Here is a 24636-nt window from a genome sequence, read left to right as displayed (position 1 = left end):
CACATTATACACCACCACTAGGGGGAGATCACTACATACACATTATACACCACCACTAGGGGGAGATCACTACATACACATTATACACCACCACTAGGGGAGATCACTACATACACATTATACACCACCACTAGGGGGAGCTCACTACATACAGATTATACACCACCACTAGGGGGAGATCACTACATACAGATTATACACCACCACTAGGGGGAGATCACTACATACAGATTATACACCACCACTAGGGGGAGATCACTACATACAGATTATACACCACCACTAGGAGGAGATCACTACATACACATTATACACCACCACTAGGAGGAGATCACTACACACACATTATACACCACCACTAGGGGGAGATCACTACATACACATTATACACCACCACTAGGGGGAGATCACTACATACACATTATACACCACCACTAGGAGGAGATCACTACATACACATTATACACCACCACTAGGAGGAGATCACTACATACACATTATACACCACCACTAGGGGGAGATCACTATATACACATTATACACCACCACTAGGGGGAGATCACTACATACACATTATACACCACCACTAGGGGGAGATCACTACATACACATTATACACCACCACTAGGGGGAGATCACTACATACACATTATACACCACCACTAGGGGGAGATCATTACATACACATTATACACCACCACTAGGGGAAGATCACTACATACAGATTATACACCACCACTAGGAGGAGATCACTACATACACATTATACACCACCACTAGGGGGAGATCACTACATACAGATTATACACCACCACTAGGGGGAGATCACTACATACACATTATACACCACCACTGGGTCTCTGCGCTGTCTCTGTGAGGGTCTCTGCGCTGTCTCTGTGAGGGTCTCTGCGCTGTCTCTGTGAGGGTCTCTGCGCTGTCTCTGTGAGGGTCTCTGCACTGTCTGTGTGAGGGTCTCTGTCCTCTCTGTGTGTGAGGGTCTCTGTCCTCTCTCTGTGTGTGAGGGTCTCTGCGCTGTCTCTGTGTGTGCGAGGGTCTCTGCGCTGTCTCTGTGAGGGTCTCTGCGCTGTCTCTGTGTGTGAGGGTCTCTGCGCTGTCTCTGTGTGTGAGGGTCTCTGCGCTGTCTCTGTGTGTGAGGGTCTCTGCGCTGTCTCTGTGTGTGAGGGTCTCTGCGCTGTCTCTGTGTGTGAGGGTCTCTGCGTTGTCTCTGTGTGTGAGGGTCTCTGCGCTGTCTCTGTGTGAGGGTCTCTGCGCTGTCTCTGTGTGTGTGTGAGGGTCTCTGCGCTGTCTCTGTGTGTGTGTGTGGGTCTCTGCGCTGTCTGTGTGTGTGTGGGTCTCTGCGCTGTCTCTGTGTGTGTGAGGGTCTCTGCGCTGTCTCTGTGTGTGTGAGGGTCTCTGCGCTGTCTCTGTGTGTGCGAGGGTCTCTGCGCTGTCTCTGTGTGTGTGACGGTCTCTGCACTGTCTCTGTGTGAGGGTCTCTGTCCTCTCTGTGTGTGAGGGTCTCTGCGCTGTCTCTGTGTGTGTGGGTCTCTGCGCTGTCTCTGTGTGTGTGAGGGTCTCTGCGCTGTCTCTGTGTGTGTGAGGGTCTCTGGGCTGTCTCTGTGTGTGTGAGGGTCTCTGCGCTGTCTCTGTGTGTGTGAGGGTCTCTGCGCTGTCTCTGTGTGTGTGAGGGTCTCTGCGCTGTCTCTGTGTGTGTGAGGGTCTCTGCGCTGTCTCTCTGTGTGTGCGAGGGTCTCTTCCCTGTCTCTGTGTGTGTGAGGGTCTCTGTCCTCTCTGTGTGTGAGGGTTTCTGCGCTGTCTCTGTGAGGGTCTCTGCGCTGTCTCTGTGTGTGAGGGTCTCTGCGCTGTCTCTGTGTGTGAGGGTCTCTGCGCTGTCTCTGTGAGGGTCTCTGCACTGTCTCTGTGTGAGGGTCTCTGTCCTCTCTGTGTGTGAGGGTCTCTGTCCTCTCTGTGTGTGAGGGTCTCTGTCCTCTCTGTGTGTGAGGGTTTCTGCGCTGTCTCTGTGAGGGTCTCTGCGCTGTCTCTGTGTGTGAGGGTCTCTGCGCTGTCTCTGTGTGTGAGGGTCACTGCGCTGTCTCTGTGTGTGAGGGTCTCTGCGCTGTCTCTGTGTGTGAGGGTCACTGCGTTGTCTCTGTGTGTGAGGGTCTCTGCGCTGTCTCTGTGTGTGTGAGGGTCTCTGCGCTGTCTCTGTGTGTGTGAGGGTCTCTGCGTTGTCTCTGTGTGTGAGGGTCTCTGCGCTGTCTCTGTGAGGGTCTCTGCGCTGTCTCTGTGAGGGTCTCTGCGCTGTCTCTGTGAGGGTCTCTGCGCTGTCTCTGTGAGGGTCTCTGTCCTCTCTCTGTGTGTGAGGGTCTCTGTGCTGTCTCTGTGTGTGAGGGTTTCTGCGCTGTCTCTGTGAGGGTCTCTGCACTGTCTCTGTGAGGGTCTCTGTCCTCTCTGTGTGTGTGAGGGTCTCTGCGCTGTCTCTGTGTGTGCGAGGGTCTCTGCGCTGTCTCTGTGTGTGAGGGTCTCTGCGCTGTCTCTGTGTGTGAGGGTCTCTGCGCTGTCTCTGTGTGAGGGTCTCTGCGCTGTCTCTGTGTTGAGGGTCACTGCGCTGTCTCTGTGTGTGTGAGGGTCTCTGCGCTGTCTCTGTGTTGAGGGTCACTGCGCTGTCTCTGTGTGTGAGGGTCTCTGCGCTGTCTCTGTGTGTGTGAGGGTCTCTGTGCTGTCTCTGTGTGTGTGACGGTCTCTGCACTGTCTCTGTGTGAGGGTCTCTGTCCTCTCTGTGTGTGTGAGGGTCTCTGCGCTGTCTCTGTGTGTGTGGGTCTCTGCGCTGTCTCTGTGTGTGTGAGGGTCTCTGCGCTGTCTCTGTGTGTGTGAGGGTCTCTGCGCTGTCTCTGTGTGTGTGAGGGTCTCTGCGCTGTCTCTGTGTGTGTGTGGGTCTCTGCGCTGTCTCTGTGTGTGTGTGAGGGTCTCTGCGCTGTCTCTGTGTGAGGGTCTCTGTCCTCTCTGTGTGTGAGGGTCTCTGCGCTGTCTCTGTGAGGGTCTCTGCGCTGTCTCTGTGTGTGAGGGTCTCTGTCCTCTCTCTGTGTGTGAGGGTCTCTGCGCTGTCTCTGTGTGTGTGAGGGTCTCTGCGCTGTGTGTGAGGGTCTCTGCGCTGTCTCTGCTCGGTCTCTGCTCTGTCCTCTCTGTGTGTGTGAGGGTCTCTGCGCTGTGTGTGCGAGGGTCTCTGTCCTCTCTGCGCTGTATGTGAGGGTCTCTGCGCTGTGTGTGAGGGTCTCTGCGCTGTCTCTGCTCTGTCTCTGTGAGGGTCTCTGTCCTCTGTGTGTGTGTGAGGGTCTCTGCGCTGTCTCTGTGTGTGTGTGTGTGAGGGTCTCTGCGCTGTCTCTGTGTGAGGGTCTCTGCGCTGTCTCTGTGTGAGGGTCTCTGCGCTGTCTCTGTGTGTGAGGGTCTCTGCGCTGTCTCTGTGTGTGAGGGTCTCTGCGCTGTCTCTGTGTGTGAGGGTCTCTGCGCTGTCTCTGTGTGTGAGGGTCACTGCGCTGTCTCTGTGTGTGAGGGTCTCTGCGCTGTCTCTGTGAGGGTCTCTGCTCTGTCTCTGTGTGTGTGAGGGTCTCTGCGCTGCCTCTGTGAGGGTCTCTGCTCTGTCTCTGTCCTCTCTGAGTGTGTGAGGGTCTCTGTCCTCTCTCTGTGTGTGAGGGTCTCTGCGCTGTCTCTGTGAGGGTCTCTGTCCTCTCTGTGTCTCTGTGAGGGTCTCTGCTCTGTCTCTGTGTCTCTGTGAGGGTCTCTGCTCTGTCTCTGTGTCTCTGTGAGGGTCTCTGCTCTGTCTCTGTGTGTGTGAGGGTCTCTGCTCTGTCTCTGTGTGTGTGAGGGTCTCTGCGCTGTCTCTGTGTGTGAGGGTCTCTGCTCTGTCTCTGTGAGGGTCTCTGCTCTGTCTCTGTGTGTGTGAGGGTCTCTGCTCTGTCTCTGTGAGGGTCTCTGCTCTGTCTCTGTGTGTGTGAGGGTCTCTGCTCTGTCTCTGTGTGAGGGTCTCTGCGCTGTCTCTGTGTGTGAGGGTCTCTGCTCTGTCTCTGTGAGGGTCTCTGCACTGTCTCTGTGTGTGTGAGGGTCTCTGCTCTGTCTCTGTGTCTCTGTGAGGGTCTCTGCTCTGTCTCTGTGTGTGTGAGGGTCTCTGCTCTGTCTCTCTGTGAGGGTCTCTGCTCTGTCTCTGTGTGTGTGTGAGGGTCTCTGCTCTGTCTCTGTGTCTCTGTGAGGGTCTCTGCACTGTCTCTGTGTGTGTGAGGGTCTCTGCTCTGTCTCTCTGTGAGGGTCTCTGCACTGTCTCTGTGTGTGTGAGGGTCTCTGCTCTGTCTCTGTGAGGGTCTCTGCTCTGTCTCTGTGTGTGTGAGGGTCTCTGCTCTGTCTCTGTGTGTGTGTGAGGGTCTCTGCTCTGTCTCTCTGTGAGGGTCTCTGCTCTGTCTCTGTGTGTGAGGGTCTCTGCTCTGTCTCTGTGTCTCTGTGAGGGTCTCTGCACTGTCTCTGTGTGTGTGAGGGTCTCTGCTCTGTCTCTGTGAGGGTCTCTGCACTGTCTCTGTGTGTGTGAGGGTCTCTGCTCTGTCTCTGTGTCTCTGTGAGGGTCTCTGCACTGTCTCTGTGTGTGTGAGGGTCTCTGCTCTGTCTCTCTGTGAGGGTCTCTGCACTGTCTCTGTGTGTGTGAGGGTCTCTGCTCTGTCTCTGTGAGGGTCTCTGCTCTGTTTCTGTGTGTGTGAGGGTCTCTGCTCTGTCTCTCTGTGAGGGTCTCTGCTCTGTCTCTGTGTGTGTGTGAGGGTCTCTGCTCTGTCTCTGTGTCTCTGTGAGGGTCTCTGCACTGTCTCTGTGTGTGTGAGGGTCTCTGCTCTGTCTCTCTGTGAGGGTCTCTGCACTGTCTCTGTGTGTGTGAGGGTCTCTGCTCTGTCTCTGTGTCTCTGTGAGGGTCTCTGCTCTGTCTCTGTGTGTGTGAGGGTCTCTGCTCTGTCTCTCTGTGAGGGTCTCTGCTCTGTCTCTGTGAGGGTCTCTGCTCTGTCTCTGTGAGGGTCTCTGCACTGTCTCTGTGAGGGTCTCTGCTCTGTCTCTGTGTCTCTGTGAGGGTCTCTGCTCTGTCTCTGTGTGTGTGAGGGTCTCTGCTCTGTCTCTCTGTGAGGGTCTCTGCTCTGTCTGTGTGTGTGAGGGTCTCTGCTCTGTCTCTCTGTCTCTGTGAGGGTCTCTGCACTGTCTCTGTGTGTGTGTGAGGGTCTCTGCTCTGTCTTTGTGTCTCTGTGAGGGTCTCTGCTCTGTCTCTGTGTGTGTGAGGGTCTCTGCTCTGTCTCTGTGTGTGTGAGGGTCTCTGCGCTGTCTCTGTGTGTGTGAGGGTCTCTGCTCTGTCTCTGTGTGTGTGAGGGTCTCTGCGCTGTCTCTGTGTGTGAGGGTCTCTGCGCTGTCTCTGTGTGTGAGGGTCTCTGCGCTGTCTCTGTGTGTGAGGGTCACTGCGCTGTCTCTGTGTGTGAGGGTCTCTGCGCTGTCTCTGTGAGGGTCTCTGCTCTGTCTCTGTGTGTGAGGGTTTCTGCACTGTGTGTGTGAGGGTCTCTGCTCTGTCTCTGTGAGGGTCTCTGCTCTGTGTGTGTGAGGGTCTCTGTCCTCTCTGTGTGTGTGAGGGTCTCTGTCCTCTCTGTGTGTGTGAGGGTCTCTGCTCTGTCTCTGTGAGGGTCTCTGCGCTGTCTCTATGTGTGAGGGTCTCTGCGCTGTCTCTCTGTGTGAGGGTCTCTGCTCTGTCTCTGTCCTCTCTGTGTGTGAGGGTCTTTGCACTGTCTCTGTGTGAGGGTCTCTGTCCTCTTTGTGTGTGTGAGGGTCTCTGCTCTGTCTCTGAGGGTCTCTGTCCTCTCTCTGTGAGGGTCTCTGTCCTCTCTCTGTGAGGGTCTCTGTCCTCTCTGTGTGTGAGGGTCTCTGCGCTGTCTCTGTGTGTGAGGGTCTCTGTGCTGTCTCTGTGTGTGTGAGGGTCTCTGCGCTGTCTCTGTGTGTGTGAGGGTCTCTGCGCTTTCTCTGTGTGTGTGAGGGTCTCTGTCCTCTCTGTGTGTGTGAGGGTCTCTGCACTGTCTCTGTGTGTGTGAGGGTCTCTGCGCTGCCTCTGTGAGGGTCTCTGCTCTGTCTCTGTCCTCTCTGAGTGTGTGAGGGTCTCTGTCCTCTCTCTGTGTGTGAGGGTCTCTGCGCTGTCTCTGTGAGGGTCTCTGTCCTCTCTGTGTCTCTGTGAGGGTCTCTGCTCTGTCTCTGTGTCTCTGTGAGGGTCTCTGCTCTGTCTCTGTGTGTGTGAGGGTCTCTGCTCTGTCTCTGTGTGTGTGAGGGTCTCTGCGCTGTCTCTGTGTGTGTGAGGGTCTCTGCTCTGTCTCTGTGAGGGTCTCTGCTCTGTCTCTGTGTGTGTGAGGGTCTCTGCTCTGTCTCTGTGAGGGTCTCTGCTCTGTCTCTGTGTGTGTGAGGGTCTCTGCTCTGTCTCTGTGTGAGGGTCTCTGCGCTGTCTCTGTGTGTGAGGGTCTCTGCTCTGTCTCTGTGAGGGTCTCTGCACTGTCTCTGTGTGTGTGAGGGTCTCTGCTCTGTCTCTGTGTCTCTGTGAGGGTCTCTGCTCTGTCTCTGTGTGTGTGAGGGTCTCTGCTCTGTCTCTGTGTGTGTGAGGGTCTCTGCTCTGTCTCTGTGTGTGTGTGAGGGTCTCTGCTCTGTCTCTCTGTGAGGGTCTCTGCACTGTCTCTGTGTGTGTGAGGGTCTCTGCTCTGTCTCTCTGTGAGGGTCTCTGCACTGTCTCTGTGTGTGTGAGGGTCTCTGCTCTGTCTCTGTGAGGGTCTCTGCTCTGTCTCTGTGTGTGTGAGGGTCTCTGCTCTGTCTCTGTGTGTGTGTGAGGGTCTCTGCTCTGTCTCTCTGTGAGGGTCTCTGCTCTGTCTCTGTGTGTGAGGGTCTCTGCTCTGTCTCTGTGTCTCTGTGAGGGTCTCTGCACTGTCTCTGTGTGTGTGAGGGTCTCTGCTCTGTCTCTGTGTCTCTGTGAGGGTCTCTGCACTGTCTCTGTGTGTGTGAGGGTCTCTGCTCTGTCTCTCTGTGAGGGTCTCTGCACTGTCTCTGTGTGTGTGAGGGTCTCTGCTCTGTCTCTGTGAGGGTCTCTGCTCTGTTTCTGTGTGTGTGAGGGTCTCTGCTCTGTCTCTCTGTGAGGGTCTCTGCTCTGTCTCTGTGTGTGTGTGAGGGTCTCTGCTCTGTCTCTGTGTCTCTGTGAGGGTCTCTGCACTGTCTCTGTGTGTGTGAGGGTCTCTGCTCTGTCTCTCTGTGAGGGTCTCTGCACTGTCTCTGTGTGTGTGAGGGTCTCTGCTCTGTCTCTGTGTCTCTGTGAGGGTCTCTGCTCTGTCTCTGTGTGTGTGAGGGTCTCTGCTCTGTCTCTCTGTGAGGGTCTCTGCTCTGTCTCTGTGAGGGTCTCTGCACTGTCTCTATGAGGGTCTCTGCACTGTCTCTGTGAGGGTCTCTGCTCTGTCTCTGTGTCTCTGTGAGGGTCTCTGCTCTGTCTCTGTGTGTGTGAGGGTCTCTGCTCTGTCTCTCTGTGAGGGTCTCTGCTCTGTCTCTGTGTGTGTGAGGGTCTCTGCTCTGTCTCTCTGTCTATGTGAGGGTCTCTGCACTGTCTCTGTGTGTGTGTGAGGGTCTCTGCTCTGTCTTTGTGTCTCTGTGAGGGTCTCTGCTCTGTCTCTGTGTGTGTGAGGGTCTCTGCTCTGTCTCTGTGTGTGTGAGGGTCTCTGCGCTGTCTCTGTGTGTGTGAGGGTCTCTGCTCTGTCTCTGTGTGTGTGAGGGTCTCTGCACTGTCTCTGTGTGTGTGAGGGTCTCTGCTCTGTCTCTCTGTGAGGGTCTCTGCTCTGTCTCTGTGAGGGTCTCTGCACTGTCTCTGTGAGGGTCTCTGCTCTGTCTCTGTGTCTCTGTGAGGGTCTCTGCTCTGTCTCTGTGTGTGTGAGGGTCTCTGCTCTGTCTCTGTGAGGGTCTCTGCACTGTCTCTGTGTGTGTGTGAGGGTCTCTGCTCTGTCTTTGTGTCTCTGTGAGGGTCTCTGCTCTGTCTCTGTGTGTGTGAGGGTCTCTGCGCTGTCTCTGTGTGTGTGAGGGTCTCTGCTCTGTCTCTGTGTGTGTGAGGGTCTCTGCACTGTCTCTGTGTGTGGCGCCTCCTTGTGGCCATTTCCCGCACTTTTCCCGCTCTGCCGCCGTCATCCTGAGGAAACAGAAACTGATAAGATCCGGAGGAGGAGACGAGCCCCGACCCGTATACAGGGGATGATAGGGGGAGTAGTGTCTGCTGCAGCACTGGGAGCGCTGACTGGTGAGGACAGGGATGATGGGTGTTATACTCTGCTCTCCCGGGTGATGGATGATGGGTGTTATACTCTGCTCTCCTGGGTGATGGATGATGGGTGTTATACTCTGCTCTCCCGGGTGATGGATGATGGGTGTTATACTCTGCTCTCCTGGGTGATGGATGATGGGTGTTATACTCTGCTCTCCTGGGTGATGGATGATGGGTGTTATACTCTGCTCTCCTGGGTGATGGATGATGGGTGTTATACTCTGCTCTCCTGGGTGATGGATGATGGGTGTTATACTCTGCTCTCCTGGGTGATGGATGATGGGTGTTATACTCTATTCTCCTGGGTGATGGATGATGGGTGTTATACTCTGCTCTCCCGGGTGATGGATGATGGGTGTTATACTCTGCTCTCCTGGGTGATGGATGATGGGTGTTATACTCTATTCTCCTGGGTGATGGATGATGGGTGTTATACTCTGCTCTCCTGGGTGATGGATGATGGGTGTTATACTCTGCTCTCCTGGGTGATGGATGATGGGTGTTATACTCTATTCTCCTGGGTGATGGATGATGGGTGTTATACTCTGCTCTCCCGGGTGATGGATGATGGGTGTTATACTCTATTCTCCTGGGTGATGGATGATGGGTGTTATACTCTGCTCTCCTGGGTGATGGATGATGGGTGTTATACTCTGCTCTCCCGGGTGATGGATGATGGGTGTTATACTCTGCTCTCCTGGGTGATGGATGATGGGTGTTATACTCTGCTCTCCTGGGTGATGGATGATGGGTGTTATACTCTGCTCTCCTGGGTGATGGATGATGGGTGTTATACTCTGCTCTCCTGGGTGATGGATGATGGGTGTTATACTCTATTCTCCTGGGTGATGGATGATGGGTGTTATACTCTGCTCTCCCGGGTGATGGATGATGGGTGTTATACTCTGCTCTCCTGGGTGATGGATGATGGGTGTTATACTCTGCTCTCCCGGGTGATGGATGATGGGTGTTATACTCTGCTCTCCTGGGTGATGGATGATGGGTGTTATACTCTGCTCTCCTGGGTGATGGATGATGGGTGTTATACTCTGCTCTCCTGGGTGATGGATGATGGGTGTTATACTCTGCTCTCCTGGGTGATGGATGATGGGTGTTATACTCTATTCTCCTGGGTGATGGATGATGGGTGTTATACTCTGCTCTCCCGGGTGATGGATGATGGGTGTTATACTCTGCTCTCCTGGGTGATGGATGATGGGTGTTATACTCTATTCTCCTGGGTGATGGATGATGGGTGTTATACTCTGCTCTCCTGGGTGATGGATGATGGGTGTTATACTCTGCTCTCCTGGGTGATGGATGATGGGTGTTATACTCTATTCTCCTGGGTGATGGATGATGGGTGTTATACTCTGCTCTCCCGGGTGATGGATGATGGGTGTTATACTCTATTCTCCTGGGTGATGGATGATGGGTGTTATACTCTGCTCTCCTGGGTGATGGATGATGGGTGTTATACTCTGCTCTCCCGGGTGATGGATGATGGGTGTTATACTCTGCTCTCCCGGGTGATGGATGATGGGTGTTATACTCTGCTCTCCTGGGTGATGGATGATGGGTGTTATACTCTGCTCTCCTGGGTGATGGATGATGGGTGTTATACTCTGCTCTCCTGGGTGATGGATGATGGGTGTTATACTCTATTCTCCTGGGTGATGGATGATGGGTGTTATACTCTGCTCTCCCGGGTGATGGATGATGGGTGTTATACTCTGCTCTCCTGGGTGATGGATGATGGGTGTTATACTCTGCTCTCCCGGGTGATGGATGATGGGTGTTATACTCTGCTCTCCTGGGTGATGGATGATGGGTGTTATACTCTGCTCTCCTGGGTGATGGATGATGGGTGTTATACTCTGCTCTCCTGGGTGATGGATGATGGGTGTGCAACACCCTCGCCAATGCAAGGCAGAGCTGTGTTTTCAAATACGTCCCACCATGTAGCTTGCAGCCTGTGTAGGGTCTGATTAGCCTCACAGCATGTCACTACATAACACAGATGAACTCTGCAGTGGTAGATGCTGCCTGGTAAGGCAGGAGTTAATTCTTTGATGTGATGTAAGATGTGTCATCCAATCACATGTATTATCCTAATGTACTGTAAGCTGGGATGTAATTGGAGGAGTAACCACCACATGACCAAGAGCTGAGAAAAAGTGACGGTTGGAGATTTCCAACAGTCAGTTCAGTCAGAGAAGTGAGTCTGACAGGATTCAGTCAGAAAGACTAGCCAGTCAGACCAAGCAGTGAGTTAGACAGAGAGAGGAAAGGGGTATCATCCTACCTTCAAGGGTGATACCTGAAGCACTCCAGGACAAGCTGAAGCTTCCTATTAGGACACAGCTACCTCCCAGCCTGCCCTCTGCATCCAGGCTGGCGATCTACCTCCTGTGGCTCCCTCCAATTGCAACTCAGTACTCCACCATTTTGTTAAGGCACGTTGCTGCGGTTCCTGTCGGTTCCAATAAAGAACTGTAAGTTGTTTTTGTTCAACCTCTGCCTCCGTCTGGTCCCTGCTACTACAGCTGTCATCATCACAGGCACCCTGTCCACTACACAGAGACTTATACTCTAGACACCAAAGGGTTGCCCCAGGGAGATCCGCTATAGCAGCCTCTCCCTCATCATTTCTTGCCAACACCACCCTGCTGGAGACCTGCCAGGCTGTAGGACAGCCCTCCGGTTCCCCATACCAAGCACCGTGACACTAGCGTGCCTAGGCCGCAACCGCCAGCCACTCAGGTACTGTGGGTCCCGGCTGACTCCAGGCCCCGAGAAAAGGCTAGGCCCCGGTGGGGGATGTTGCAAGTGGCGTCACGAACAGGATCATTACTTCTGTGCCTTATTCTGGCACTAGAGACTATCCTTTATTGAAAAACTACTGTGCTGCCTAACCCTGCTACCATTCGGGTATAGGCCCAAGTGATTTTGTGCTATATTTCACATTGACTTTATTACTGCTGCCAAGCGCTGTCAAGCATCGCTCCAGCAATCAGGGGGTTAATCCCTGCCAACGGACTCTGTTAGCTCAACAACAGTTGGTGCAGAGCGGTTGAAGCATTTTTACCTCAGTCACTAGGCTCCGCCCCCTGTGCGAGGAGGAGGCGGAGGAAGTGGAGGCTGTGCGGCCGGCAACGAAGAGGGTTAATCGGCCATCTTGGATTTCGGCGCAGGCCGCGCCTGAAGCCTGCCAGCAGCGTGCGCCTCATTCGGAGTTCCGACGCACGTGTCCTGCGACTGGAGGAGAACACCGCTGAGCATCACCGAGCCCCTGCTGCCTGCCGGACATCGGGAACGGAGTCCTTCATGCACCGGAGCTGTCCTGTCACCGCGGCTGATCCTGAGTGAGTACCGCTGGGGAAGTTAAAGGGGGGTAGAGATTGTTTCCGATGCTAGGTTATTGGCTCACCTCCCAGGGAATAGTGACTGTGTCTTAAAGTGCCCACGTCCCATTCTAGCCATCGCCCATAGCAACGGACATTGTGTAACCCTACAGACTTCCCTCAGCTAGGCAAGTCATGTCCGCCCAGGACGAAGATACGGGACTGGAGCAGGTCCCGTCCCCTGGTCCCTCCTCAGGGTACCGGAGCATGTTAAGCCCTCCAGAGAGTCCTTTCACCCCTGCTACAGTCAGGGTCCCTGGGACCCCCACCATGATGCCTCTGACTATGCCATACTATCCAGGGACCCCCTGGTTACCCCACTACGAGGGAGAATCACACACTCTCCCTGAATTTAGGGACAAGTTGTTAGCCACCTTCGCCCTGTACCCGTTCACAGAGGAACAGAAAGTGGGCATCCTAACCGGGCAGTTGAAAGGACCCGCTCTCCGGGAAGTCAAGTCTTGGCCCCAAGAACAGTGTGAGAATGTGGTCCAAATTCTTGATAGGCTGCGCAACACCTTTGACAAGTGTACTGCCTCAGAGTTGAAGCAGCAATTCTTCGGGAAAAGACAGAAGCCCCAAGAGTCCCTCCGAGACTTTGCCCTCTCCCTACAGGAGACATGGAAGGCCATAACCCGTCTTGAGCCCAAAGACGCTAAAACCTCTGATCAAACCCTGAGGGAACAATTCATTAATGGACTTGTTGATAGAAATCAAAGGTGTCAACTAAAGATCATCTCTTCTCAACATGCCCAGGCCTCCTTTCTTGAGTTTAAGGAAATTGCCATTGACATATTAGGGGACCGACCGCCTACTGGACCGCAGAAAGAGCCTGAATCCATGGAAATGGAGGACTCTGCTCTAGCTTGCCATCCATTGCAGTCGACATCACCTACTCCTGCGGCTACGGAAGTTGCTGGCTTAGCAGGACAGATCCCTAATCTGGCGGACACCCTGCATAAAATACTCGATCGGTTGACCCAGTTGGAAGTGACTGTCTCCGCTATGAGGAAGAAACCTTCAGAGAACTCTGTACGGTCAACTACCCCTCGTGACTCCCCGGCCAAACAGCGCCCAAGAGAAGCGAAGTCGTTAAGCACCTGGAGTCAGAAGGAACCCCGCCAGCGGTGCAGCTACTGCCATAAATATGGGCATGAAGAGGATGGATGTCGTCAGTTAAACGACAAACCCTTGGAGCTAAGGGACGACCTCCAAGGGAAGGACCTGTAAGTCCCCGAGATGCCAACTGGATGCCCAGGTTCGTGGGGACTCGCCCCATGGTTCATGTAACCATCAACGGAGTTACCCTACCAGCCTTAATTGATACCGGCTCTCAAGTGACCACCCTCCGGAGTGCTGCCTTCGAGAAATGCCGAGGAGGAGCATCCTTAGTCCAGCCTCCCAAGGCTTACTTGAACATTATTGCTACGAACGGAAAACCCGTACCCATCCATGGCTACTGGGAGCCCACGCTAACCATTGGAGACACTGAGTTAACCAGACAGGGCGTAGTGGTGACACGAGTGCCCGAAAACGGTAACTTCTCCCTGGTACTGGGTACCAATGTCCTCCGCAACTGTTACCCTGAAGTGCTGAAGGCTCTCCACGACTCCCTGCCAACAGTGCCCAACAGTTCCCGGAAGGTAATTCAGGAGACTATGCAGGTTCTAGCGGCGCAACAGAAGTTTGCTGGCCCTAATGGAGAAATCTGCAGAGCCCGGATCAAGGATCCCCAACCTGTCCGCCTTCAACCTGGGACTGAGACGTTAGTATGGTGTCGAGCCTGCATGGGTGTCCAAGGTCAAGACTACCAGGCGATAGTAGAACCTCTACCAGCTGATGAAGACCTGCCCATTCTAGCCGCCAGGAGCCTAGTTACTGTATCCCGAGGACAAGTACCCATTCGACTACTAAATGTGGGAGACTCCCCAGTGGATCTGAGAAAGTACCAAGCCGTAGCCACTCTCTTCAGCGTCCATCCTGAAGACTTGGTGGAAACCTCTCTGTCTGCCTCCCAACAGTTGGAACTCTTGCAATGTGCTGAAGGTGAGCCTGCCGAGCAATCCTGGTGGCTTGAGCTCAATATTGGAGATGACGATTTTACTCCTGCAGACCAAGTACAAGGTGTCCTGGATGTCGTTATGAAGCACCACCAGGCCTTCAGCAAACACCCACTGGATTTTGGGCAGACTACCCTGATTCAACATACCATCCCTACTGGCTCTCATCCTCCTATCAAGGAACGATACCGGCCCATACCTCCAGCCCGCTACCAAGAGGTGAAAAAGCTGGTACAAGAGATGAAGACAGCCAACGTTATCCGGGAGAGTCACAGCCCATGGGCTGCCCCGCTGGTCCTTGTGAAAAAGAAGGATGGAACCCTTCGATTCTGTGTTGACTATAGGAAGATCAACAATATCACCCACAAGGATGCCTATCCTCTGCCTCGAATCGAGGAATCCCTCGCAGCCCTAGGGTCAGCTGCCTACTTCTCTACCCTGGACCTGACCAGTGGCTACTGGCAAGTGGCCATGGCGCCGGAAGACAGAGAGAAGACGGCTTTCACCACCCCAATGGGCCTGTTCGAGTTCAACAACATGCCGTTCGGGCTATGCAACGCCCCAGGCACATTTCAACGGCTGATGGAGAGATGTTTGGGTCATCGCAACTTCGAGACCGTCCTGCTATATTTGGACGACATCATCATCTACTCCAAGACTTATGAAGACCACCTCCACCATCTGGCTGAAGTCTTCCAAATCCTGACCCAACATGGGTTGAAGGTCAAGCCATCCAAGTGCCACCTGCTACAACCTAGCGTCAAGTACCTGGGACATGTAGTGAGCGCTAATGGAATTGAGCCGGATCCAGAGAAGATTGCAGCTGTCCACGACTGGCCTACCCCATCAACCATACGGGACATCAAAAGCTTCCTGGGATTTGCCAGTTATTACAGGCGTTTCATCCCGAAGTTTGCCCAGCTGGCGGCTCCCCTGCAAGAACTTCTAAGGGGCCTGCCAAAAGAGAGCCAACGTTCCCGAGTATCCATTGAGTGGACAGCCGAACGAGAAGCTGCCTTCCAGATGCTCAAGCAACGGTTGACTGAGCCTCCGGTGTTGGGATATCCAGACTACAGTCTGCCTTTCACCCTATACACTGATGCCAGCAAGCAAGGCCTAGGGGCTGTACTATCCCAGCTCAAAAACGGAACTGAAAGGGTCATAGCCTACGCCAGCCGTTCCCTCCGAGAACCGGAGCAAAACGACCAGAACTACAGTTCCTTCAAGTTGGAGTTTCTGGCGTTAGTCTGGGCTGTGACCGAAAAGTTCAAGGACTACCTGGCTGCATCCTTCTTCACTGTCTTCACAGACAATAATCCCTTGGCGCATCTGAACACCGCTCGTCTTGGAGCACTGGAACAACGGTGGGCCTCCAGACTTGCCAACTTCAACTTTACCATCAAGTACCGGGCTGGTAAGACCAATGACAACGCCGACGCTCTGTCCCGTCTCCCTGACCAGTGGGAGGGACCCTCCACAGATGCTCAGTGGGAAGATGTAGAGATGCCAGCGTTCTATGCCCGGTTTGTGCATCAAGATGCTCAGAGAGTTTACTCCTTACCGTCAGAAGCAGCGCCAGCTACTCCTCAAGAAGAGTCAGAGCCCCCTGCGGAAAAGGACCTCTGGATAAGTCTTCAGGCTGATAGCCGCGCCATAGGAGAAGTAATGGACTATCTCTCTAGTGGGCGAGTGCCTGAAAGAATCCGCCGCAGAAGAGCTGATGGAGAACTGTCTCAATTGTGGCGCCAGAGAAAGACTCTGAACATGCATCAGGGTCTGTTAAAGAGAAGAACTCTGGACCCTATCACTTATGACCGGCTGTACCAGATTGTGATTCCCAGGAGGGACGCCAAGATAGTACTTGATATGTACCATGACCAGTCTGGACACTTTGGCGCTCAGAAGACTGAAGCCACCCTCCGAAGGCGCTTCTACTGGGTCAATATGAAGCCCGACATCGAAGCCTGGTGTCGGGAATGCCCAGCCTGCGCCATCGCTCGAGGAGAGCGACACAATCAAAGGGCCCCTCTACATCCCATTGTGAGCCAACGGCCCTTAGAGATCCTGGCATTGGATCATGTGAAGTTGGAGCCCAGTAGATCCGGTCATAGTTATGCTCTCACGATCATCGACCACTATACCAAATTTGTGGTTGCAGTACCTGTTAGAGACCTATCTGCAAGGACCACCGCAGCGGCCCTGTGGAAGAGCTTCATCCTCCCCTATGGCTGTCCGGACCAGATCCTTACGGACCAAGGAACGGCATTTGAGTCCCAAGTCTTCCAGGAGCTGTGCACTCTGTATGCCTGTAAAAAGCTGAGGACCACAGCCTATCATCCCCAAGGCAACGGGCTTTGTGAGAAGATGAATCAGACTCTAATCAACATGCTGAGGACTCTGACCCCTGCAAAAAGGGCTGACTGGCCAAAACTGTTGCCCGAATTGGTGTACCTGTACAACAATACAACTCATTGTTCCACAGGATACACCCCGTATTATCTGATGTTCGGGAGACATGGCCATCTCCCTGCTGATATGACCTGGGACATGGAGTCCCCTGATTCCCAATCTTTACTCCCCCAGACTGACTGGGTTCACGAACACCAGAGGCGCCTGGCGGATGCCAGAAAGGTTGTGGATCTGCGGTTGGAAGAGGCCCGAGAGAAACAAAAAAGGGACTTCGATCGTAATGCCTGTGCTGAGCCTCTTGCCCCAGGAGATCGAGTGTGGCTGCGCAACAACCATCCCACCAGTAAGCTAGATGGGCGTTGGGAGCGTGAGCCATACCTAGTTAGGGACAGTCTCTCCCCTGAAGTCTACGAGATTTCAAGAGGAGACCGTCCACTACTCCGGGTACATAGGAACCGGCTGAAGAGATGTCTTCGTCCTTTTGCCCCTATGTCCACACCTCTCACCTCGACCCCCAACTTACAGACCTCCTTGTGTTCACCTACACCCAGTTTCTTAGAACTTGTGACTGTGCCTCAACTCTGTTTTGTTGTTTCCACTCCAGTAAGAGGTACCCCAGAGAGACCATCATCCCCACCGCAGTCTCCAATACTGCTGCCTGTGGAGGATGATCCGGCTCCAGTGTCTGCAAACCCTGAAGCATCAGAGGCAGCTGAGACTCTGACTCCAGCGCCTGACTCAGAGGAGGACGATGAGGAGGTTGTTATCTTCTCCAGGCCGGAACTTCGGAGGTCTCAAAGGGAGACAAAAGGTAAAGCTCCTGCGTACCTGCAGGAGTACCAACTGGTGTCACACAGAAGGAGGAGGCAAGTACGCTTTTCTGACACCGAAGTACTTACCACCGAAGAAGATACTGAGTAACCCCGATGGGCTGTAGCCCACTTCAGGTACTGTGAATACTGTGTACATATGTAAATATTATTTCCGCTAACCCTATAGAGCCAGAGACTTTCCTGAGACTGTCACCCCTATTTCTTTATTTCAGTCAAGAGACATACCTTGAACTGCCCACTGTAATGTGCTATGATAGCACCCCTACAAAGGAATCTGTCCCTCTACACATAGAGGAGACCCTTTGCATCGTTATTGCACTTTTCCCACTTCAAGGGCTGTACCCAGAAGATGGACTTTGCTATTAAAGACCTTCTGAGAGACTTTTGCCAACCTCAAGGAAAAGTTGCTACTTTATTTATTTTTATATTGCACTTAATGCCTTCCTTTTAGGTACGGACATTCTACATGCACTTTTATGCCTTTCCTTTTCAGGTAAAGAGACATTCTATGCTGCTACCCTGAGTAGCCTAACTATCTGTAACGTTTGTAATGTTATAAGATGTGTACCCATTGGGCTCCTAAGCCAATGTGAGTTTACAAAATGTTTGCACACTGTCAATTTATGCCAGTAGTTTGCACTAACCTTTGATAGGCTTTCCAGATTGTAGTGTGGCTGTGTCGGACCGTTTATATGTAAACCCTGACTGCAATCTTATGCAGTTTGCAAGTGGGGGTAGTCCGTAAACTGCGGGTCCTTAGGGGACCGGGGGTGTTAAAGATATAGCACCTGGATGCCACTCACACAAAGGTAAGAATGTCAGTCGGCAGGTACTTATACATTTGTACAATGTTTTATTGTGTCACATATGCCAATGTAATGCATATACACACTATATATTTGTCGCCAGGGAAGAAGTGTTTATATAACAAATATACAGGCCCCGGTGCAAGGAGTGGATTACAGTACATGACACCACACCTTTCCTACTGTACAGTTTGGTTTAATGGCGTCAGCAACCAACTGTCACACATGTCCTTGTCTTAGTCCGACACCAACCCAGGTGCCTGTCTCCAGGACCATGGGCGGTTTGTCCCTACAGATCATGTAGCCTGCACTTCACAGAAGTGCCCCTATCTACCTCTGCGCCCCAATCAGTCTGTAGTCGAGCCGAGGGCGGCTCTTTCAATTGCCCCGGGGGTATGCAACACCCTCGCCAATGCAAGGCAGAGCTGTGTTTTCAAATACGTCCCACCATGTAGCTTGCAGCCTGTGTAGGGTCTGATTAGCCTCACAGCATGTCACTACATAACACAGATGAACTCTGCAGTGGTAGATCCTGCCTGGTAAGGCAGGAGTTAATTCTTTGATGTGATGTAAGATGTGTCATCCAATCACATGTATTATCCTAATGTACTGTAAGCTGGGATGTAATTGGAGGAGTAACCACCACATGACCAAGAGCTGAGAAAAAGTGACGGTTGGAGATTTCCAACAGTCAGTTCAGTCAGAGAAGTGAGTCTGACAGGATTCAGTCAGAAAGACTAGCCAGTCAGACCAAGCAGTGAGTTAGACAGAGAGAGGAAAGGGGTATCATCCTACCTTCAAGGGTGATACCTGAAGCACTCCAGGACAAGCTGAAGCTTCCTATTAGGACACAGCTGCCTCCCAGCCTGCCCTCTACATCCAGGCTGGTGATCTACCTCCTGTGGCTCCCTCCAATTGCAACTCAGTACTCCACCATTTTGTTAAGGCACGTTGCTGCGGTTCCTGTCGGTTCCAATAAAGAACTGTAAGTTGTTTTTGTTCAACCTCTGCCTCCGTCTGGTCCCTGCTACTACAGCTGTCATCATCACAGGCACCCTGTCCACTACACAGAGACTTATACTCTAGACACCAAAGGGTTGCCCCAGGGAGATCCGCTATAGCAGCCTCTCCCTCATCATTTCTTGCCAACACCACCCTGCTGGAGACCTGCCAGGCTGTAGGACAGCCCTCCGGTTCCCCCGTACCAAGCACCGTGACACTAGCGTGCCTAGGCCGCAACCGCCAGCCACTCAGGTACTGTGGGTCCCGGCTGTCTCCAGGCCCCAAGAAAAGGCTAGGCCCCGGTGGGGGATGTTGCAGGTGTTATACTCTATTCTCCTGGGTGATGGATGATGGGTGTTATACTCTATTCTCCTGGGTGATGGATGATGGGTGTTATACTCTATTCTCCTGGGTGATGGATGATGGGTGTTATACTCTGCTCTCCTGGGTGATGGATGATGGGTGTTATACTCTATTCTCCTGGGTGATGGATGATGGGTGTTATACTCTGCTCTCCTGGGTGATGGATGATGGGTGTTATACTCTATTCTCCTGGGTGATGGATGATGGGTGTTATACTCTGCTCTCCTGGGTGATGGATGATGGGTGTTATACTCTGCTCTCCTGGGTGATGGATGATGGGTGTTATACTCTATTCTCCTGGGTGATGGATGATGGGTGTTATACTCTGCTCTCCCGGGTGATGGATGATGGGTGTTATACTCTATTCTCCTGGGTGATGGATGATGGGTGTTATACTCTGCTCTCCTGGGTGATGGATGATGGGTGTTATACTCTGCTCTCCTGGGTGATGGATGATGGGTGTTATACTCTGCTCTCCTGGGTGATGGATGATGGGTGTTATACTCTGCTCTCCTGGGTGATGGATGATGGGTGTTATACTCTGCTCTCCTGGGTGATGGATGATGGGTGTTATACTCTGCTCTCCTGGGTGATGGATGATGGGTGTGCAACACCCTCGCCAATGCAAGGCAGAGCTGTGTTTTCAAATACGTCCCACCATGTAGCTTGCAGCCTGTGTAGGGTCTGATTAGCCTCACAGCATGTCACTACATAACACAGATGAACTCTGCAGTGGTAGATCCTGCCTGGTAAGGCAGGAGTTAATTCTTTGATGTGATGTAAGATGTGTCATCCAATCACATGTATTATCCTAATGTACTGTAAGCTGGGATGTAATTGGAGGAGTAACCACCACATGACCAAGAGCTGAGAAAAAGTGACGGTTGGAGATTTCCAACAGTCAGTTCAGTCAGAGAAGTGAGTCTGACAGGATTCAGTCAGAAAGACTAGCCAGTCAGACCAAGCAGTGAGTTAGACAGAGAGAGGAAAGGGGTATCATCCTACCTTCAAGGGTGATACCTGAAGCACTCCAGGACAAGCTGAAGCTTCCTATTAGGACACAGCTGCCTCCCAGCCTGCCCTCTACATCCAGGCTGGTGATCTACCTCCTGTGGCTCCCTCCAATTGCAACTCAGTACTCCACCATTTTGTTAAGGCACGTTGCTGCGGTTCCTGTCGGTTCCAATAAAGAACTGTAAGTTGTTTTTGTTCAACCTCTGCCTCCGTCTGGTCCCTGCTACTACAGCTGTCATCATCACAGGCACCCTGTCCACTACACAGAGACTTATACTCTAGACACCAAAGGGTTGCCCCAGGGAGATCCGCTATAGCAGCCTCTCCCTCATCATTTCTTGCCAACACCACCCTGCTGGAGACCTGCCAGGCTGTAGGACAGCCCTCCGGTTCCCCCGTACCAAGCACCGTGACACTAGCGTGCCTAGGCCGCAACCGCCAGCCACTCAGGTACTGTGGGTCCCGGCTGTCTCCAGGCCCCAAGAAAAGGCTAGGCCCCGGTGGGGGATGTTGCAGGTGTTATACTCTATTCTCCTGGGTGATGGATGATGGGTGTTATACTCTATTCTCCTGGGTGATGGATGATGGGTGTTATACTCTATTCTCCTGGGTGATGGATGATGGGTGTTATACTCTGCTCTCCTGGGTGATGGATGATGGGTGTTATACTCTATTCTCCTGGGTGATGGATGATGGGTGTTATACTCTGCTCTCCTGGGTGATGGATGATGGGTGTTATACTCTATTCTCCTGGGTGATGGATGATGGGTGTTATACTCTGCTCTCCTGGGTGATGGATGATGGGTGTTATACTCTGCTCTCCTGGGTGATGGATGATGGGTGTTATACTCTATTCTCCTGGGTGATGGATGATGGGTGTTATACTCTGCTCTCCCGGGTGATGGATGATGGGTGTTATACTCTATTCTCCTGGGTGATGGATGATGGGTGTTATACTCTGCTCTCCTGGGTGATGGATGATGGGTGTTATACTCTGCTCTCCTGGGTGATGGATGATGGGTGTTATACTCTGCTCTCCTGGGTGATGGATGATGGGTGTTATACTCTGCTCTCCTGGGTGATGGATGATGGGTGTTATACTCTGCTCTCCTGGGTGATGGATGATGGGTGTTATACTCTGCTCTCCTGGGTGATGGATGATGGGTGTGCAACACCCTCGCCAATGCAAGGCAGAGCTGTGTTTTCAAATACGTCCCACCATGTAGCTTGCAGCCTGTGTAGGGTCTGATTAGCCTCACAGCATGTCACTACATAACACAGATGAACTCTGCAGTGGTAGATCCTGCCTGGTAAGGCAGGAGTTAATTCTTTGATGTGATGTAAGATGTGTCATCCAATCACATGTATTATCCTAATGTACTGTAAGCTGGGATGTAATTGGAGGAGTAACCACCACATGACCAAGAGCTGAGAAAAAGTGACGGTTGGAGATTTCCAACAGTCAGTTCAGTCAGAGAAGTGAGTCTGACAGGATTCAGTCAGAAAGACTAGCCAGTCAGACCAAGCAGTGAGTTAGACAGAGAGAGGAAAGGGGTATCATCCTACCTTCAAGGGTGATACCTGAAGCACTCCAGGACAAGCTGAAGCTTCCTATTAGGACACAGCTGCCTCCCAGCCTGCCCTCTACATCCAGGCTGGCGATCTACCTCCTGTGGCTCCCTCCAATTGCAACTCAGTACTCCACCATTTTGTTAAGGCACGTTGCTGCGGTTCCTGTCGGTTCCAATAAAGAACTGTAAGTTGTTTTTGTTCAACCTCTGCCTCCGTCTGGTCCCTGCTACTACAGCTGTCATCATCACAGGCACCCTGTCCACTACACAGAGACTTATACTCTAGACACCAAAGGGTTGCCCCAGGGAGATCCGCTATAGCAGCCTCTCCCTCATCATTTCTTGCCAACACCACCCTGCTGGAGACCTGCCAGGCTGTAGGACAGCCCTCCGGTTCCCCCGTACCAAGCACCGTGACACTAGCGTGCCTAGGCCGCAACCGCCAGCCACTCAGGTACTGTGGGTCCCGGCTGTCTCCAGGCCCCAAGAAAAGGCTAGGCCCCGGTGGGGGATGTTGCAGGTGTTATACTCTATTCTCCTGGGTGATGGATGATGGGTGTTATACTCTATTCTCCTGGGTGATGGATGATGGGTGTTATACTCTATTCTCCTGGGTGATGGATGATGGGTGTTATACTCTGCTCTCCTGGGTGATGGATGATGGGTGTTATACTCTATTCTCCTGGGTGATGGATGATGGGTGTTATACTCTGCTCTCCTGGGTGATGGATGATGGGTGTTATACTCTATTCTCCTGGGTGATGGATGATGGGTGTTATACTCTGCTCTCCTGGGTGATGGATGATGGGTGTTATACTCTGCTCTCCTGGGTGATGGATGATGGGTGTTATACTCTATTCTCCTGGGTGATGGATGATGGGTGTTATACTCTGCTCTCCCGGGTGATGGATGATGGGTGTTATACTCTATTCTCCTGGGTGATGGATGATGGGTGTTATACTCTGCTCTCCTGGGTGATGGATGATGGGTGTTATACTCTGCTCTCCTGGGTGATGGATGATGGGTGTTATACTCTGCTCTCCTGGGTGATGGATGATGGGTGTTATACTCTGCTCTCCTGGGTGATGGATGATGGGTGTTATACTCTGCTCTCCTGGGTGATGGATGATGGGTGTTATACTCTGCTCTCCTGGGTGATGGATGATGGGTGTGCAACACCCTCGCCAATGCAAGGCAGAGCTGTGTTTTCAAATACGTCCCACCATGTAGCTTGCAGCCTGTGTAGGGTCTGATTAGCCTCACAGCATGTCACTACATAACACAGATGAACTCTGCAGTGGTAGATCCTGCCTGGTAAGGCAGGAGTTAATTCTTTGATGTGATGTAAGATGTGTCATCCAATCACATGTATTATCCTAATGTACTGTAAGCTGGGATGTAATTGGAGGAGTAACCACCACATGACCAAGAGCTGAGAAAAAGTGACGGTTGGAGATTTCCAACAGTCAGTTCAGTCAGAGAAGTGAGTCTGACAGGATTCAGTCAGAAAGACTAGCCAGTCAGACCAAGCAGTGAGTTAGACAGAGAGAGGAAAGGGGTATCATCCTACCTTCAAGGGTGATACCTGAAGCACTCCAGGACAAGCTGAAGCTTCCTATTAGGACACAGCTGCCTCCCAGCCTGCCCTCTACATCCAGGCTGGTGATCTACCTCCTGTGGCTCCCTCCAATTGCAACTCAGTACTCCACCATTTTGTTAAGGCACGTTGCTGCGGTTCCTGTCGGTTCCAATAAAGAACTGTAAGTTGTTTTTGTTCAACCTCTGCCTCCGTCTGGTCCCTGCTACTACAGCTGTCATCATCACAGGCACCCTGTCCACTACACAGAGACTTATACTCTAGACACCAAAGGGTTGCCCCAGGGAGATCCGCTATAGCAGCCTCTCCCTCATCATTTCTTGCCAACACCACCTGCTGGAGAGCTGCCAGGCTGTAGGACAGCCCTCCGGTTCCCCATACCAAGCACCGTGACACTAGCGTGCCTAGGCCGCAACCGCCAGCCACTCAGGTACTGTGGGTCCCGGCTGACTCCAGGCCCCGAGAAAAGGCTAGGCCCCGGTGGGGGATGTTGCAGGTGTTATACTCTATTCTCCTGGGTGATGGATGATGGGTGTTATACTCTGCTCTCCTGGGTGATGGATGATGGGTGTTATACTCTATTCTCCTGGGTGATGGATGATGGGTGTTATACTCTGCTCTCCTGGGTGATGGATGATGGGTGTTATACTCTATTCTCCTGGGTGATGGATGATGGGTGTTATACTCTGCTCTCCCGGGTGATGGATGATGGGTGTTATACTCTGCTCTCCTGGGTGATGGATGATGGGTGTTATACTCTATTCTCCTGGGTGATGGATGATGGGTGTTATACTCTGCTCTCCTGGGTGATGGATGATGGGTGTTATACTCTGCTCTCCTGGGTGATGGATGATGGGTGTTATACTCTATTCTCCTGGGTGATGGATGATGGGTGTTATACTCTGCTCTCCCGGGTGATGGATGATGGGTGTTATACTCTGCTCTCCTGGGTGATGGATGATGGGTGTTATACTCTGCTCTCCCGGGTGATGGATGATGGGTGTTATACTCTGCTCTCCTGGGTGATGGATGATGGGTGTTATACTCTGCTCTCCTGGGTGATGGATGATGGGTGTTATACTCTATTCTCCTGGGTGATGGATGATGGGTGTTATACTCTGCTCTCCTGGGTGATGGATGATGGGTGTTATACTCTGCTCTCCTGGGTGATGGATGATGGGTGTTATACTCTGCTCTCCTGGGTGATGGATGATGGGTGTTATACTCTATTCTCCTGGGTGA

At 52.5% G+C, this 24636-nt stretch overlaps 1 protein-coding gene across 3 annotated transcripts in view; it reads left to right on the top strand.

The window, feature by feature from the left end:
- The first annotated feature begins 8114 nt into the window (after nt 1-8114).
- The window catches only part of LOC140108663 (sterile alpha motif domain-containing protein 9-like), a 109721-nt gene continuing 93199 nt past the window's right edge, over nt 8115-24636 (top strand). For 2 of the 3 annotated variants that reach the window (XR_011851185.1, XM_072131883.1), the window contains exon 1: nt 22859-23557. Coding sequence is in view for 1 of the 3 variants with exons in the window: in XM_072131882.1 (XP_071987983.1) it covers nt 8266-8311 (46 nt within the window). In the remaining 2 variants the exon portion in view is untranslated. Of the gene's footprint in view, nt 8312-22858; nt 23558-24636 lie in introns of those variants that run through there. The other variant, XM_072131882.1, reaches the window with a different exon arrangement.

Source organism: Engystomops pustulosus, unplaced genomic scaffold (assembly GCF_040894005.1).
Source record: "Engystomops pustulosus unplaced genomic scaffold, aEngPut4.maternal MAT_SCAFFOLD_165, whole genome shotgun sequence".
Classification (NCBI taxonomy): Eukaryota; Metazoa; Chordata; class Amphibia; order Anura; family Leptodactylidae; genus Engystomops; species Engystomops pustulosus.
This window is presented reverse-complemented; position numbering and strand designations above follow the sequence as displayed.